This window comes from Diospyros lotus, chromosome 6, assembly GCF_014633365.1.
Source record: "Diospyros lotus cultivar Yz01 chromosome 6, ASM1463336v1, whole genome shotgun sequence".
NCBI classification, from domain to species: Eukaryota; Viridiplantae; Streptophyta; class Magnoliopsida; order Ericales; family Ebenaceae; genus Diospyros; species Diospyros lotus.
Genome location: NC_068343.1, coordinates 3,885,781 through 3,902,590, shown reverse-complemented (window position 1 = coordinate 3,902,590; position 16,810 = coordinate 3,885,781). Strand labels below are relative to the sequence as shown.

The 16,810-nt window shown below is 39.2% G+C and overlaps 4 protein-coding genes across 28 annotated transcripts in view; 2 read left to right on the top strand and 2 right to left on the bottom strand.

Moving 5' to 3' along the window:
* Positions 1–206: 206 nt before the first annotated feature.
* On the top strand, positions 207–7,095 carry LOC127804128 (chaperone protein ClpB3, chloroplastic). The gene is made up of 10 exons (XM_052340873.1): positions 207–642; positions 1,316–1,534; positions 1,948–2,185; positions 2,814–3,009; positions 3,322–3,376; positions 3,560–3,710; positions 3,994–4,302; positions 4,498–4,763; positions 5,120–6,046; positions 6,645–7,095. The coding sequence occupies exons 1-10, from the start codon at positions 388–390 to the stop codon at positions 6,969–6,971; spliced, it is 2,943 nt and encodes a 980-aa protein (XP_052196833.1). The 5' UTR covers positions 207–387; the 3' UTR covers positions 6,972–7,095.
* A 584-nt stretch (positions 7,096–7,679) lies between these two features.
* Positions 7,680–10,710, bottom strand: LOC127804129 (pentatricopeptide repeat-containing protein At3g29290). 2 transcript variants are annotated; one of them, XM_052340874.1, is made up of 3 exons: positions 8,783–10,710; positions 8,240–8,416; positions 7,680–7,977 (listed from the first exon to the last, which is right to left on the bottom strand). In XM_052340874.1, the coding sequence occupies exons 1-3, from the start codon at positions 10,457–10,459 to the stop codon at positions 7,966–7,968; spliced, it is 1,866 nt and encodes a 621-aa protein (XP_052196834.1). In that variant the 5' UTR covers positions 10,460–10,710; the 3' UTR covers positions 7,680–7,965. The 2 variants fall into 2 exon arrangements, with proteins under 2 accessions (XP_052196834.1, XP_052196835.1); XM_052340875.1 differs by having other exon boundaries at positions 8,240–8,413.
* A 152-nt stretch (positions 10,711–10,862) lies between these two features.
* Positions 10,863–13,927, top strand: LOC127804141 (uncharacterized). Of its 2 annotated transcripts, none has more exons than XM_052340926.1 (6): positions 10,863–11,049; positions 11,138–11,284; positions 11,822–11,895; positions 12,059–12,138; positions 12,515–12,666; positions 13,662–13,927. In XM_052340926.1, the coding sequence occupies exons 1-6, from the start codon at positions 11,028–11,030 to the stop codon at positions 13,685–13,687; spliced, it is 501 nt and encodes a 166-aa protein (XP_052196886.1). In that variant the 5' UTR covers positions 10,863–11,027; the 3' UTR covers positions 13,688–13,927. The 2 variants fall into 2 exon arrangements, with proteins under 2 accessions (XP_052196886.1, XP_052196885.1); XM_052340925.1 differs by having other exon boundaries at positions 10,867–11,049; positions 13,679–13,927.
* Positions 13,928–14,315: 388 nt separating this feature from the next.
* Positions 14,316–16,810, bottom strand: part of LOC127804136 (EID1-like F-box protein 2) — a 35,545-nt gene continuing 33,050 nt past the window's right edge. For 18 of the 23 annotated variants that reach the window (XM_052340901.1, XM_052340900.1, XM_052340892.1 and 15 more), the window contains 2 exons: positions 15,495–16,309; positions 14,316–14,609 (listed from right to left, as the gene is read on the bottom strand). In XM_052340901.1, coding sequence (XP_052196861.1) covers positions 15,514–16,309 — 796 coding nt within the window. In that variant the 3' untranslated portion in view covers positions 14,316–14,609; positions 15,495–15,513. The remainder of the gene's footprint in view (positions 14,610–15,494; positions 16,310–16,810) is intronic. The other 5 variants (XM_052340902.1, XM_052340916.1, XM_052340893.1 and 2 more) reach the window with 1 other exon arrangement.

Genomic DNA, 16,810 nt, shown 5'->3' with positions numbered 1-16,810 from the left:
CCCGACAAAAATCTATTAAAACCAAATAATGATAAATTTAAAGTCCCTATTTAAAACTAAAATTCAAATTTTTTTTTCGATAATTTAAATCGTTTTCGTCGTCGTATCATATCCTGATTGGATGCAGTAACGAAATCCACGTGTACGAACACGGTGTGGATGCGCGCTGCGCCCCCTGCGCAGCCAAGAATCCAACCTCTCCTTCAGTGGACCGTTCTTGAACTTACGGGAGAGTACTGAACTCAACTCCACTTTTCTAGATTCACACGCAAAGCACCCCATCTTGTTCCCATAATTCCCTATAAACCCCCCACAACTTTGCCGGAAAAATCCCTGCAATCACCGTCCATCGTCGCCGGAAGTTTACGCACTCGCTGGACTACGATAATGGCTAGTACGACGTCGGTTTCTGGCGTCCGACTTCGCGTCCCGCCGTCCAGTTCTGGTAATAGAGCCGCGTTGTTCTGTCATCCGTCTCTGTCTCTCAGCTTCTCCCCCGAACCTATAGCTCTCAGAACCCTAAATTCGTTGAGATTGAAGAAGAAAAAGAGCGATGTCTTTCTCGTGAGGAGAGCCGAGAGATTCGAGAGGAGTTCGAGGTCGTTTGTTGTTCGATGCGACGTTTCCAGTGGGAGTGGAAGGGTAATTTATGAACTACATATAATACTCATTGTTTTCAATCTGTAATTTTATGCATTTTTTGCTATGTGTGACGTGTGCTTTAATTTAGTTACTTGTTTTAGTGTGATTTTGTTATTTCGATGAATTCGCATGACAGCTTAGATGAATTTTTCTCTCGCGATTAACTTGTTTTGATGATTGCCAATTCGCTAGACTCTAATATTAGCCGTTAGTTATAAACATTACTTGCTTAGAACTTTGGATGTTTCCATTATCTGTTAGCTAAGAGTTTTTTTTTTTAACAGCCATAGAGTACGTTTTAGATTTCTATCATGCCCAACTGCATCTGAGGGGCGCCTGTTCGAGTTGCCATTGGCCCATCTGAGCATTTGCATGAAAAAATTCAATCCAATTTCTAAAATTATGTGCGCCAATTTTGAAAATTAATGTAGACGAGGTGTTCTTTCTTTCCGCTCCCCCTTTTTGATCCGACTCTGTTTGGAAGCTTGTCTTTTATTTGCCACAAATGAACTGGTTGATTTGTGGATCCAGACTCAGTTTTTCTTTGGAACAATGAGCGAGTTTGTAATGGACTCACTAGTTAGCTATGCTCAGTTCCTTCATAGTTATAGATAAAATTGTGACTTTTGAATGTGATTTTAGGTGTACTGACTTTAGTAGGATACAATGACAGATCACCCAACAAGATTTCACTGAAATGGCTTGGCAAGGTATTGTTTCCTCCCCTGAAGTGGCAAAAGAGAACAAACATCAGATTGTGGAGACAGAGCATTTAATGAAGGCCTTGCTGGAGCAGAAGAATGGCCTTGCTCGGCGAATATTCTCCAAGACTGGAGTTGACAATACCCGTCTTCTAGAAGCTACTGATAAGTTTATCCAACGTCAACCAAAGGTAACACCTAAGATCCTAATATTATTTCTACTCAAGAAATAAGTTTCTTGCTTGAAAATGTTCATGTACCTGGAGACCATTGTAAAATATAGTAATTATAAGCATTTCATAGAAGTTGATATTGAGCATAATCATATCATACAGAAGTTAGGCCTCGTTAGCACACAACTTTCTGATATCTCATGTGAACATAGGTGGCCATATTTTTGAAATTGCAGTTCGTTCTTATAATCATGTAGGATGTATTGCACATTCTATTAGGTCTATAAATTGGATCTCATTTCTAACCCCTCACCTTATAGTCTGCACCCTCCTTTTGTTCAATCAATTGGACTTGAAAAGTTAATTTCTCAGATAATATCCATCTATTAGCCTGTCGTTATTTTATGCCTGCTTAAATTCAATCATCACAGGTTCTTGGTGAGTCAGCCGGTTCAATGTTAGGACGGGATTTGGAAGGGCTGATACAACGAGCCAAGAACTACAAGAAAGAGTATGGTGATTCATTTGTGTCAGTTGAGCACTTGGTGCTTGCTTTCGCACAAGACAATCGATTTGGGAAGCAATTGTTTAAGGATTTCCAAATTCAGCTGAACACTTTGAGGAATGCAATAAATGTCATAAGGGGAAGCCAGAAAGTCATTGACCAAGGTGAGAACAATTTCTTTCTTAGCTTAGTTGTCAAAACTAATGTGGTTTTGTGCTTCCTTAATGCTGTGTTAAATCATGGGTCCTGTATGTTGGGAGGCTTGTAGCTTTTTCATGTCTAGTTCCTTTCTGCTTTATTTTGAATATCAAGGTGCTACTTGTTATCTTTTGAATAATCTTGTTGGCATCATATGTGATTCTTCCCTTCCTTCGGCATTTTTGTTAATTTGTAGTCCAAATTTATCCCCAACTCTGGGTTATTTTTCCGTTGGAACTCTGGAACTTTTGAAGTGGATAGACTGTTGAAGCTTGTTTCGAACATAAGCATGTATGATGAGTTTCACACCGTGATGCTTTAAGTTCACCTGTTTAGGATTTTGTGCACATTCCCTCCAGTGGTTTCATTTTTTCCTAGTCCCAATTTTCTATGTCCTTTTTTGGTCAAGATATGATCCCCTAGTTTTTTCTTGTATTTTGAAATGAAGGGGATTTTCTGGCAAGTTTACTGCATGATGTCACAATGTGTGTACTAACTCATTTGAAGTTCTCTATAGTCACATGAGGAACTATATTTTCCCTTGGTGACTTTCTGTTTTGTATTATGAAGTCTCACTTCATTATTTCACTGCAGATCCTGAAGGGAAGTATGAAGCACTGGAGAAATATGGAAAAGATTTAACTGCCATGGCAAGAGCGGGAAAGCTTGATCCTGTTATAGGAAGAGATGATGAAATACGTAGATGTATCCAGATTCTCTCCAGGAGAACAAAGAACAATCCTGTGCTAATTGGTGAGCCAGGCGTTGGGAAAACTGCTATTTCAGAAGGGTAAGCTATGTTCCAGCCTAGCATGTTCCCATTCTATTTGCTATGCTAATTATTTATCATTTTCTGAGTCAGGAAATAACAAGGACAATAGCTCAAGTACGAGCCAAGTCTCAGGCGTTGGCATTTTAGCCTTGGACTGCATATTCTATCTAGATGTCCATCCTTTAGAAATGACTTTCCCAAAATTTCTCTTTGCAGAGGGGTGTTTATTTAGATGTACTTTTACTTACTCCTGCTTAGTTGGGAGTTGACAAAATATTTCTCTGCTGTGTATATTTATCTTTGTATGCCTCTTTTGACTTTCTTTGGCAGGCTTGCCCAGAGAATAGTGCAAGGGGATGTGCCTCAGGCTTTAATGAACCGTAGAGTAAGTAGCTAACCTAGAAATCTACCACTACTCTAATATATAAGTGGTTTCATCTCGTCCTTTTACTCTTCTCCATTTTGGAAAATTTGAGAGTTGGGATTGGGAAGGATTTTTCTAATGATAATGACTTTTAGGAGCTCTGCAATAATCTGAAATTTGAAATAATACACTTTATATTTCCAGTTGATATCTTTGGACATGGGTGCACTCATAGCTGGGGCAAAATATCGTGGAGAGTTTGAGGATCGACTGAAGGCTGTGCTGAAGGAAGTAACAGAATCAGATGGACAAACTATTCTTTTTATTGATGAGATTCACACCGTTGTTGGAGCAGGTACTGCGTAGGATGCTCTCTTTAGAGTGGAGAGTTCACTGGTAGTTTATTGTTCTTTTCTTAATCATCTTATAGTGGGTTGTGATCCTACAATTTATTGAGATCAGTCTCCAGTTCATAAGGGAAAGTTGGTAATTATTTATTTTGTTTACCATCTATATATTATGTCCAGAAATTTGTGATTTTCCAATACCATGTATATATACGATGACTGGAAACATGTTGCTTACTATGTAATACATGATATCTGATGAAGCAATTGGGCTTCTGACTTCTTTTACAGGAGCCACTAATGGTGCAATGGATGCTGGTAATCTCTTGAAGCCCATGCTTGGTCGTGGAGAATTGAGATGTATTGGTGCCACAACATTGGATGAGTACCGTAAATATATTGAGAAGGATCCAGCCCTGGAACGCCGCTTCCAACAGGTTTATGTAGATCAACCTACAGTGGAGGATACAATATCTATACTTCGTGGACTGCGTGAAAGATATGAACTGCATCATGGAGTCCGCATCTCTGACAGTGCACTTGTCGAAGCAGCAATTCTATCAGATCGTTATATCAGCGGACGATTTTTACCCGACAAAGGTAATACTGTTGGCACATGGGGATCTTGTTCTTCTGAAATTGCTCAACCTATAAGCAATTTTGTTCTCATGCAAGAAACACCCCATCTTGAATCAGATTGCTAGTGCTACTACATGTGTTGTTCTCTGGATAAATTTTGGTTGATATACTTATATAGCTTGTATTAATATTTGACACCCATTATTCCAACTGCAGCTATTGACCTGGTTGATGAAGCAGCAGCTAAACTTAAAATGGAAATTACTTCAAAGCCTACTGCGCTTGATGAGATAAACCGTTCAGTGTTGAAGCTGGAGATGGAGAGGCTATCCCTTATGAATGATAATGACAAAGCTTCAAAGGATAGGTTGAATCGTCTTGAGGCAGAACTGTCCCTCTTAAAAGAGAAGCAAGCCCAGTTGAATGAGCAGTGGGAACATGAAAAAAGTGTGATGACCCGTATACAGTCCATTAAAGAAGAGGTATGCAATAATTGTTTACACTTTTCAATATATTATTTGAGCTTGTGGCACATGTTATCCGCACCAGTGCTTTGTGGGAGTTAGCCTCCCACAAAAATGTGGGGATTAAGGTCTGTTAAGTTTCTACCTGCTTCTTGCATACCTTGCTATGCGTCCAAATCTTGCTGAGAGTGGGAATCCCATTCGTGGGGCATGACTTAAGTTTCTTTTTTCCATTTCTTACTCCATTTCTCTTTGTTGACTATGTTGATCTAGAGTTAAATGAGCTTGACAAAGACAGGCTAGTGGAAATCGGTAAAATTGTTGATAAGTAAATCTGGGCTATTAGTGTATTAACTAATGTGATGTGTTTGCAGATTGACAGGGTAAATCTTGAGATTCAACAAGCAGAGCGGGAGTATGATCTTAATCGTGCTGCTGAACTCAAGTATGGGAGTTTGAACTCTTTGCAACGCCAACTTGAAGCTGCAGAAAAGGAATTGGATGAGTATATGCGTTCTGGGAAGTCAATGCTCAGAGAAGAAGTAACTGGGAATGACATTGCTGAAATTGTCAGCAAATGGACAGGCATTCCTGTTTCCAAGCTACAACAATCAGAGAGGGAGAAGCTGTTGCATTTGGAGGAAGAGCTGCATAAACGTGTTGTGGGTCAGGATCCTGCAGTGAGGGCAGTTGCTGAGGCTATCCAGCGATCTCGGGCAGGCCTCTCAGACCCTCACCGTCCTATAGCTAGTTTTATGTTCATGGGTCCTACTGGTGTTGGGAAAACAGAGCTGGCAAAGGCATTGGCTTCCTACTTGTTCAACACTGAAGAAGCCCTTGTACGAATTGATATGAGTGAATATATGGAAAAGCATGCAGTTTCCAGACTTATAGGTGCCCCACCAGGTTATGTAGGATATGAAGAAGGTGGACAGTTGACAGAGACAGTTCGCAGGAGGCCTTATGCTGTTATCTTGTTTGATGAGATAGAAAAGGCCCATTCTGATGTTTTCAATGTGTTCCTTCAAATTCTGGATGATGGAAGGGTAACTGACTCACAAGGTCGCACTGTTAGTTTTACTAATACTGTTATCATTATGACATCCAATGTGGGATCGCAATATATTCTAAACACAGATGATGAAACCTTGCCAAAGGAGATGGCTTATGAGACTATCAAGCAGAGGGTAATGGATGCAGCAAGGTCAATTTTCCGTCCTGAGTTCATGAATCGTGTTGATGAGTATATAGTGTTCCAGCCTCTGGACCGCGAGCAAATAAGCAGTATTGTCAGGTTACAGGTACATTTCTCAATTGTGATAGTTTAGCAATTTAAGAGGCTTCACAGCTGATTTTTTCCAATTGAGTGGGAAGGTATAGTGCTTGTGTTACTTAGATTATGCTATAGGATTCCCCTTGATATAATCCCCAATGGTATTCCATTCATAATGAAGTGAAGATTATAGGGCTGCAAGCTTAGGTTGTTCAACCTGGAATATTAGTGCTCAGCCATACCATATTTTCCCGTACTGGATAGTTGGCAAAGGTTATCCATCATATCTCTTGAGCCTTGGTTGCAAAGGCCAACTTGCTTGTTTGTGACCAGAAGGTCATGAGTTTGAGGGTTGAAAACAGCCTCTCCCCCCCCCCCCCCCCCCCCCCCCCTAAAAAAAAAAGGAAATCTGCAAAGGGGATGTCTATGTACAAATGAGCAAGGAGCCATGTGCACTAGAGATGATTTATCTATTGATAAGATAGTTTCTATAGAAACTGAAGTCTATCCTTGTTTTCGAACACTTGCCTTGTCTCTTTCCATTCTCTCAAAGTATTTTCCAAACCAGTCAAGTTTCAAAGTTCTCACCGTGGTAATCTTGCCTCTTGTTTGCCTGTGTATTCCAGTTGGAGCGGGTGCAGAAGAGGATAGCAGATCGCAAGATGAAAATCCAAGTAACAGATGCTGCTGTTCTACTGCTTGGAAGCCTTGGGTACGACCCCAACTATGGTGCTAGACCGGTGAAGCGGGTGATCCAGCAGAACGTTGAGAATGAACTTGCAAAGGGCATCTTGAGAGGAGAGTTGAAGGATGAGGACATCGTGGTGATAGACACAGAAGTAACTGCATTTTCCAATGGCCAGCTCCCTCAGCAAAAGCTGGTCTTCAGGAGGTTGGAACCTGGTTCAGATACTCCCACAGAGAATCCACAAGAGTTCTCTCAGACCCTTTGAGAGGACCGTTGTATGATAGCTTTTGCCACTCAGTAAGATCTTATACAGCCATGAGTCAAGGCAGCTTATTTTGTATGGAATTTTGTTAAATCTTATATATAACATATCTCATAGCAGTTTGATACTTTTCAGTGGATTGATACTTGTAGTTGTCAAAATGCACTACATTCACTAGTTGATAGATAAAGTTTTAATCATCCATGCTTGTGGGTCGCCACCCCCCCTCTATTGACTAGAATTCGTAATCATTACCCTTTTGGCATTGCATTAAGCGAATTCATTGGGCACCAGATAATGTGTGGGGAAAGTGCAGACGTAATGGCAAGTTTTACAGGCGTTCAAGAAGTAAATCGACTTTGCAAGGGGACAATGTTATACAAATAACAAGCCATGGTTTTGTTTATGGGTTGTTAAAATCCTAGAATTTTAGGAAGATTTCTGTAAAGCAATACCAATTTCGCTTCATGGATCTAAGGAAGCAAAGTTGTACTACAAAGCCACAGGCCTCTTGTATCTTAACAGTGCACAAGATGATACGTTTTGGCAGGTCAAGAGGTCTTACGACTGTTTTCAATAATAATAACAATAACTAAATTTCAACCTAATGAATTCTAACTTGCCGAGTAATATGCTTGTGTAGATTCGATGAAGGACTCTTGAATACTAAATACAATTTTTTTTTTTTTTTTTTAATTTAGGCAAGGAAGAAAAACTAAACTAGACGTATTTTTATAATTTTGTACAAGACATTATCCACAGAGATTAGATAGCTTCACAAGAGAATTATGTGAAGTAGTTGGTATTTCCTCTCTCAAAGTGACCGTCCATTGGAGGCTGAATCTTTTGGTAAGCCAAGCAAGTATATGAATAATTTGAATGTCATCATCTTAACACCATCCTTATGCTAATGCTCCTGAGTAAAAGCTAAAAGCTTCTTTGCAGATTCAATGTTGTTTCCTTCCACTCCATTGACAAGATTGTCATATAGATACATTCAGGAAAGCCGCTGCAGACAAACATAAGTTATAAGGTCAGTTGCTGATTCCATGTTGAGTAGGCAGTTTCCATTGACTAATATCTTTTCATCAATCTCCTCAGAGTAACTCTGAGGTGGTATCACTTTCAAATCCCTTTAAGCTATATATATATATATATATCAGGGCACCGAACTAAATGAATGAAAAGATTAAAAAAAAAAAAAAAAAGGAAAGCGAATTGGTCATGTGACAAACAAACACTTTAGTGCTTCTCTATGATAGGAAGATCACCTTCTGCAGTACTGAATCTTTTGGCAAGGTTTGAAGCATCAATGCCCTTGTCTTGCCATCAGGCTTGAGACTGCTTGTGCGCATCTTTTTGTATAATTTTGTTGCTAAAGCAATATTGCCTCTTAAACACATTCCTTGGATGGCAGCATTATAAAGGGATGCATCTGGTTTAACCTGCTGGATACAAAGCACAGAGTAATCGGCTCAGAATCTGAAATGCGGAAATGACAAGGACGGACTGACTGTACTAATGTTCTGTCCAAATAAATTGTGAAAGACAAGGTTGATTACCACAACAGGAGCATAACGAGTGTCAAGATGTGAAGGTAATGTCATTTCATATTCTCAAAATACTAATGCAATAAGTATCTGTATACTCCCAACGCCTAAGCTTATCCAATCAAATGCTCGACTACTTTCAGTACTTCACAAACTCAAAAAAATGCAGTGGGCAGGGTCACAAGTCTCCTTAAGAAGTGGATCATCAAAGGCAAATTTGAACATGTAAGATAAGCCTAAGGAGGTTGTGCAAGATGAACTTACATTTAGTATTTCCTCCACTTCATGCCAAAGAGAACCCCAGATACAACATCTAATCATTGATAATAAAGTAAACGTGTCAGGAGCACACTTCAGGTGAACCATGTGCTCATACACTTGCAGTGCAATTTTTGGCTTCCTCGCTACCTCACAAGTTCCAATAACAAGATTGTAAGAGGCATTTGGAACAGGAAATCCAGAAGCTTCCATCTGCCATAGTAGCTGCAAAGCTTTATCCCATAAACCGAGCTTCTGGCAAGACATTAAACAGGTATTGTACAAATGTGAATTCAATACTCGAGAGTTTTTCTCCTTCTTGAGCCTCTCAAAAAGCTGAAGAGCATCGGCATGCCTATCTGCCTTGTACAGGGCTCCAATCAAAGCGTTCCATGTGTACGCATCTGGTACGTGACCTAAAGATTTCATGAGACTGTAGATTCTAAATGCTAGCTTGACCTTCCTGTATTTGCCCAGAGAATTAATCAGCGCATTGCAAGTGATTAGACTAGGCTTCATCCCTCTGTTCAACATACTTCTAAATACTTCTAGTGCCAAGTCCCACTTCCCCTCCTTACAGCAAGCTCCAACAATAGCTTGCATGGCATCATCACCAGGATCTAGTCTATTATGCATCACCTCATCGTATGCATCAATAGCTAGTTCGTTCTGACCACAGCGAACAAATATACATACCAACAAGCGATAAGTGAGTGCTGTTCCAGTAGTGCCATTATGCTTCATAATTCTCCAAATTCTCAAAGCCTGAACCCAGTTATTCACCTTGCCGCAAACTGATATCATTGTGTTATAAACAACAGCATCAAAATCTCTTTTGGCATTACCATTCCTTTCAAGTTCCTCAAACATGTTCAATGCCGCATCACAGCCTTGAGCATTTGAGATTGCTTTAAGCACCAAGCTGTAAGTATGCCCTGTGATGGTCTCACTTGTAATCATAGAATTAAAAATTCTTAGAGCATCATCAAGCATTCCATTCCTCAAGAGGCACGAGATAAGAGAATTACAAGCATGTAAAGTTGGTCGGAGACCTGAATACTCCACGGACCTATACAATTCCATTGCACTTCTAGTCTTATTCAATCTGCTAAGCCTCAAAATTCTTCCCGACAATATCTCTTCATTCCTCTCCTCTAGAAAATATAATCTATTTTCATGCCCACTAACCATCTTTCTCGAAATCTTTGAACACTTACTACCACTAGTTTCAAAATCTGAGTTCAGCTGAATTGACAAATTCCCTGAAGGGGGCAATGTCTGCTGTAATTGGTTTATACTGGCGCCTTCCCTTCCATTTCCAGTCAATTTGTCCCCTTCTTCAGAAACCAACCCAAAATCAACACTAGCAACCTTCCAAGGAACAACAGAGGAATTATCAGGCTTGGTGAAACCAAGTACCAAAAGCTTCCGCGGAAATTCTAGCTGCGGAACGCCAGACAGACCGTGCACTTCCTTGGACTGGGAAATCAAGCATAGGTCATAACGTCCGGCACACCATGTGTTTGATTTTATGCCTGAACAGGTATATGCATAAGGAAGAATAGTCGGATGAGGGGTCCTACTCCGACATACATTGCTACCTGAGCTAGATTGGAGATATTGGCAGCCATATCCATAAGATGAAATCGTAACTGCCAATGAATTGCTGGAAAGCCCTGCCATATTTCGCCCCCGCAACAGAAGAAGAAAACAAAACTGATGCTTCTTTGTTAGACTTCAGATGTGGGTGCATAGGGCTAAGTTAGGGAGTGAATGAGTGAAGTCAATTATCAGCAAATAATTGACTTTCGACATAGCCATGGCCGTGTTTGTTCATCCAGGCTTCAAACTTCAAAGGAGTCAACTTTACCTGAAAACAGTGCTCAGTTGGTGTTGTGTCGTATGAATCAACTAAAAGAGGAGCAAGGAAACACACACTACGATTATCTATCAGTTGAGAATGAGCGCCAGCCACCAGGGCCGACGAAACGACACCGTATTAGTTCTCCACCCGTACTCATACACATTGGGTATTATATTTAGCTTTCTATTATATTTAGTACATTATAAAGGATCAATTTTGCTGGCTTTTACCTTTCCTCCGTCTCTGTGCCACCTAAAGCTATAAACTGGCCGATCGATTGGCGGTGAAGTGAAGCTCTTCGGGCAGAAAAAGCTCGCCTATCGGCCATCTCCGGAGAGTGAATGATAAAGCATCTGCTATTCAGGGCTGATTTCTTTTAACAATTCCATGGAAGAAGAAGGATCCATGGGTATGTCAGTCAATCCTTTCAGCGAATGAGTTGTGGGAAATATACCAGTAATTTGAATGGCGTTGGTTCGATGGTTTTCTTGGCGCAGATAAGGAAGAATCGAGGAGGAGGAGGATAGGGAAAGAAGGCGATGTGAGGGAAGGGGTTGCATCGATAGCATTGCTGCCTTCTGGTTCTATCTCAGGGCACTTTGTTCAACTTCCTCATTCTGTTTGCTTCGGTCTCCATGGCACTGGTACGCATGTTATTCAAGTAATTTACTTGGTCTTGTTTCTTGCTTTTTCCCTCCCATTTGCGGCGTAGTTTGAGACTGCTAGTGCTTGTGGTTCTATGCGATCTTCAGGATTTCTAACAATTGCGCCCTTTTGGAAGTTTTCTGTAGTAATTATAGTTCATTCGCTTGTGCTTAAAATGCTCAGGTGCAATCATTAAATACTGGTTGAAGTCTTCTGTAATTTCAATCTGTCTGGTAGTTGTAGAGCGTTTAATAGAAATTTGGGGACAAACACGCATTATGTGAACTTTTGATTTACTTCTTAGCCTTTGTTCTTTGCCATCCAGAGTCAGTGTGTTGGGCTTGTGAGAAGTATCTTCTGAACTCTATTATTCTCCATATACAATATACTTTACCAAGGAGTCTGTAATCCCCACTAGTAGTATTAGGGTCCTTGTATATGAATACTTTTCTGATATTCAGATATATCTGGAGCCAGTATTTTCTCTTAAGGTGTTCAGTTAACATACACGTTTGATGTTTCTTCTTTTCCAAAAGAGCTAGCGTGTGAAAGGGAATGCAGCAGGGGTGAAGATTACCGTTTAATCAAGCTCACAATTACGGACTACAGTGTATGATCAGTTTGCTCTTTCTGTTTCCCCATTAAATATGCTTTTCCTTGTTTGCTCTTATCTGGCAGCAGAACAACTCGACACCATCATCTTTGGCTCTGTTTTCTTTCTTTTTATTTTCTTTACGATTCTTTTGTCTCTAACACTGCATATGACGAGACAGAGCAAGGCAGAACGAAATGTGGTAGTGGAATGTAGAGGGCATGATGCTGCTCGGTTTTGTAACATTGATCATGCTCATGGGTAAGTTAGTATGTGACCTACCAGTTTTTATTCAGAGTGTTACTGAGGAATGATGCAATTATTGGATAGTCTCAGTTGTCTAATCCAATTAGTATATTTATCCTTGTCAATATTCAATCTCTACGTTCACACACTGTTTTAAGTAGAATAGTTGAAATGTAAGCATGCATGATAGCTTGTAATCTTTTAGATAGAACAGCAGCTATAAGGTTGATAAAATGATAGAACTTTGCAAGAATTGTGTCTGCTGTATGCCTACATGCATGTGTTATCCTGGTTTTGACTTGGTCAGTCTTGAATTTGCTTCTACTTGTTATATCTACGACCCAAAAATGGCTCCAATTCCTGATACGTGGTACATTCTGTCTGTTGTCAGATGGGAGACGGATGTTGTGGGTATGGTTGAACAGGAGCATGGAAAAAGTAAAATTTTAATTTCCTTTGAATGTGAGACTCTGAAATCTGAGAAAGCGGCTGAAGACCATATCAAGCAGTTCATGCCCAAATTAGCGGGGATGGATGCTATTGGTATGTAGTCCCATTTATTTTCACCCATGCCCTTTTTCACTGAACCTTCTAATGCCCAGCTAATATATTTGCATGAACTATTGTACAAGCCACCTACAGGCTTTTCAATTGTTTAGATGGAAAGAAGGGAGAGGGGAAGAAAAGAAACAACCAACAACAAACTTAGGAAAGACCACTATATCCAAAAAGAAAGAAGACCCACTACATACCAAGGCGAGAGCAACATGAAAAACCAAAATTCTCTGGACATCAAATGGTTCAAAACTGAGGATGTTGAGATAGATAAATAATGTTTTGATAAGGAGATAAAATATGAAGCAAATATTTCCGTGGAAACTTAGAAGTGAGATGAATTGAGGACAAACTGAAAACAAGACAAGGACAACAACAATAGGACAACCTTACTGTTGCTATCAAGACTCACCCTCCAATGCTTGTATAAGTCTGTGAGGAAATTATAATTGTCTTAGCCAAGGATATGGGTGGCTTTACATCGATCGTTGGCAGGTTTCCAAGTGATCATTGTTTTATGAGTGCAAGGGAATCATTTATGGACTTGTACCAATTCCCTCACATGGTTGACTTGGTTCATCAGTTAACTTGGTTCCCCTGTTTTAACTTAAGTAGTATCGCCTCATATTCACACAGGCATAGCCTGCATAGCTGCTGCTCTTGTGGGCTCATAATCTTGTACATGTACCCTTCTCACAATTGTGAATCAAAATACCTGTTACTAAGATAAGACACTGTTTTCTAGGAGCATTGAGAATGGCTTAATGAATGTAAGCATAGAAGCTATTTCTATTTTGAACTATTTACTAAAAAGAACTGCAATAAGTAAGTGAAACACAATTTGTCGTGGATTGTGATGCAATGCGACGGCAGTGAATGACTTCTGGTAGATTATTTGGACACATCTCTGTCCGATAAGTTTCACATGCAATTACAACTTCTCCAAGGCATTGTATACAGCTATAATGCCTAATTCCTAACAGGATGTTTGAATTTGCAGTTAATGTAGGCCGGATGAGCATTGCCGGCTTGGACTTTGAAGCTGAAGCAGAAGAGCACATTCAGCAGACTATATAAATTTTAGAATCCCTTTGTCTTTGTCATGCTGGACTTGGTTATAATCCCTCTAATTTTGAAAACTCTTTCGCACCTTCATCCCAATACAATTCTGTTTTGTATAGCCTTGTTGCCTGGGCAGTATTACTTGATTAATTAAAGCTTCCAATGGCTTTGCCTATTTCCTCTATTATGATGTATATATTCTTTTCATCAGTGTGCTTCTAACTTCTGGACTGCGTATCAGAAACCGAAACTTATTTGGATTACCTGTATCATGAATGTAATTTCTCAGTCCCTCTAGCTGACACATTTTTGTGACATTTATGCCAACATTTTTTCTGATATAATATGGACCTGAAGGCAATACCCCTTTTTTGTCTCTCTTCGCATTTTAACATCCTTCTTAATTATTAAAAATCAAGGAGAATCAAAACAGAAATTTCACCTCCTAAGACTAGTTAGGAGAATTAAAAATCATTTGTTCTTTTAGTTTCGGTTCCTTTCTGCACCATTTGCATCAATTAGGTGTTACAAACCACAGATACAGTACGTGGCAAAATTTAAAGAAATTCAAAGAATAAATAGGCAGGTCATTCAACTGATTGTCATAAATACGAAGTCAATGTATATAGTTGCATGTGGCAATCTGGCACATAGATACCAACACATATAATGTGATAATATAATATACAGCGAGAATCACATTACATGGCTAAAGGTTAAAGACATATGCTTCCAGCCTGGGAAGCAATTGTTCTTAGTTCCACCGAAAAAAGCTGTGGAACAGAAGCATGTTCGCCTGTCCGACAACAAAAAGATCCAGCTTCAGCTTCACGGGAGCAAAAACTCATATTTCAAGTGAGATTCAGAACCTGTCCAAGAAAAATGATTGATTACATACATTAGAATCAATTAATCTCAATATTATATAGCCAGAACAGTCATTAGTGTCAAGGCAGGCTCGGCATTTTACGAGAGTATGGAGAGAGTTGTTTTTATAAGCAATCTTTAGGCTTACTTTGCAAAGAGTTTATTTTCACAACTCTAAACTGTGATTTTCTAATCATAAAAGAGCTATCTTACCATTGCTACCAAGAAATGTTTGCAAGCAAAACTAAGAGTAAAATGAGCCGAGCAGCGGGAATGTAGCCAGAACTAAAAATCACAAGAAAGTTCATTGCTTGATTGTGAATTATTCAAAGCCTATCACGTCCATGAAATTTGATACGATCATCAGCAAGAGGAAATCAGGTCGGCAAAGCTTGATATTTGAAATTTCATATGGCTTCGAGCATATGAAATGATGCGCAATACTATCTGTCTGGTCCCTAAACACAATTATTAGTTAAATGGTCGTCCATGTAGTGTCATATTCCAATATATGTTCACACGTGGAACCATGGAGTTATGTTCTTCCAGTGAATGATATTTTTGGAGCCATGTTGAATAGTTTAGTCATGTGTAATTGGGCACTTACAAGACTGATGCCAGGAGAAGATTAGCGACATGTATTGAGAGAATGAAGAAATATATGATACTTATAGCAAGCAATAATTGTTAAAGAAAACATGGTGAAACCGAATTGGTGGTCCTCGATATAGCAAAATAAAGAAAAAAGAACCCTAATTAGTTGGGAAAGGTTGGGATGAGCTGAGTAAAGCAATCAGGCACTTCCAAGCGAAACACCACCTTAGTAAAGCAACAACATATCAACCCATTACTAACAAAAAAGAAAAAAAATCCCATGGCAGATGTACCTGGTTTCAGTCCCAAGGATCACTCCGCATCATCAGCCTCTTCTGAATCAGACAATGGCATCAGGCTGCATATCCCGAGCATGTGCCCATTGAGGCACACATAATACTCAACGCAGTCTTCATAAGCATCTAACCTGCAGCTAGCGCTCTGTGGTATCATTTTTGCTTGCAACATGTTCCACAGCTTTGCCTTACAATAGGGGCACACCTCTGTTGTATGAAACTGGGCCCCCCTTTTAATCAGCATCTTCCGAACCTTGGATGTAGCAAATGACTTAAAAATTCCCCGGAAAAATCCCACATCTCCCTCTTCGCCTTGGTCCAGATGTTCACAAGGGTCAGATACGTACAGAACATCTGTCCTGCATTGTCGTAAAAGAAAGCTTTTCCCTGAAGTCCTGGAGAACCGAGTGGTATGAGCAAAATGACCAGGAATATGAATACCATTGAACAAGCCACCCTTGGTAGAACCAGAACAGTAAATAAGCAGCTTCCCAAGTGCCCTCCAGTTCCCATCAACAATGTGACTCCCACTGTATTGCAGATCAAGCATCATCTTAGGAGCTCTTGCCTTACAAAACTCCTTCCATAGTACCCTTTTAGCAATATCATCAAACCATTTGCATGCACAAGAAAATGCAGCTATCAACTTAGGATTCCAGTTCAAGTGCTGAAAAAGTAGGAAGATTGCATCCTCATTTAGGTGTCCTTTCGTGCAGGAACAATTTGTTGAGTGTATGCAGCGATACTGCTTTGGTAGATTCATTTTCTTCAACCAGTCATGGCAAAAAAGTTGATAACACAATCCTCCTTGCCTGACCAAAGGAAGGGCACGTAACCACATTATCAATTACACAACTCTGAATACTAAACTAGTATCAATTAAAACAAGAAAATAAGATCAAAGGCTTAGGTGGTGTTCTCTTCATGTTTCAATTTTGAATTTTGAGTTTTGAATTCATTTTTAATTTATTGTTTTGAACGTCTGTTTTGAAAATTTTGAAAACGCGTTCTTTTTATCATTTTGAAAAAACTGTTTCTTAAAATAAAAAACTAGAAAACGCATTTTCTTTGAAATCTTGAAAAACTTATTTTATGATATTTTATTCAATGAATTTAATTATTAAATAATAAAATAACTCTTTTTAATAAAATTCTCATATTAAAATAAATAATAAATTTGATTAATAAATTACTGACATACATCTTAACAATAATTTATATTAAATTATACACTTAATAATATATTATATGTTATCCTATATTTTTTATTATAATATAAATATACTACATTTTTTAAATTTTAAATAAATATA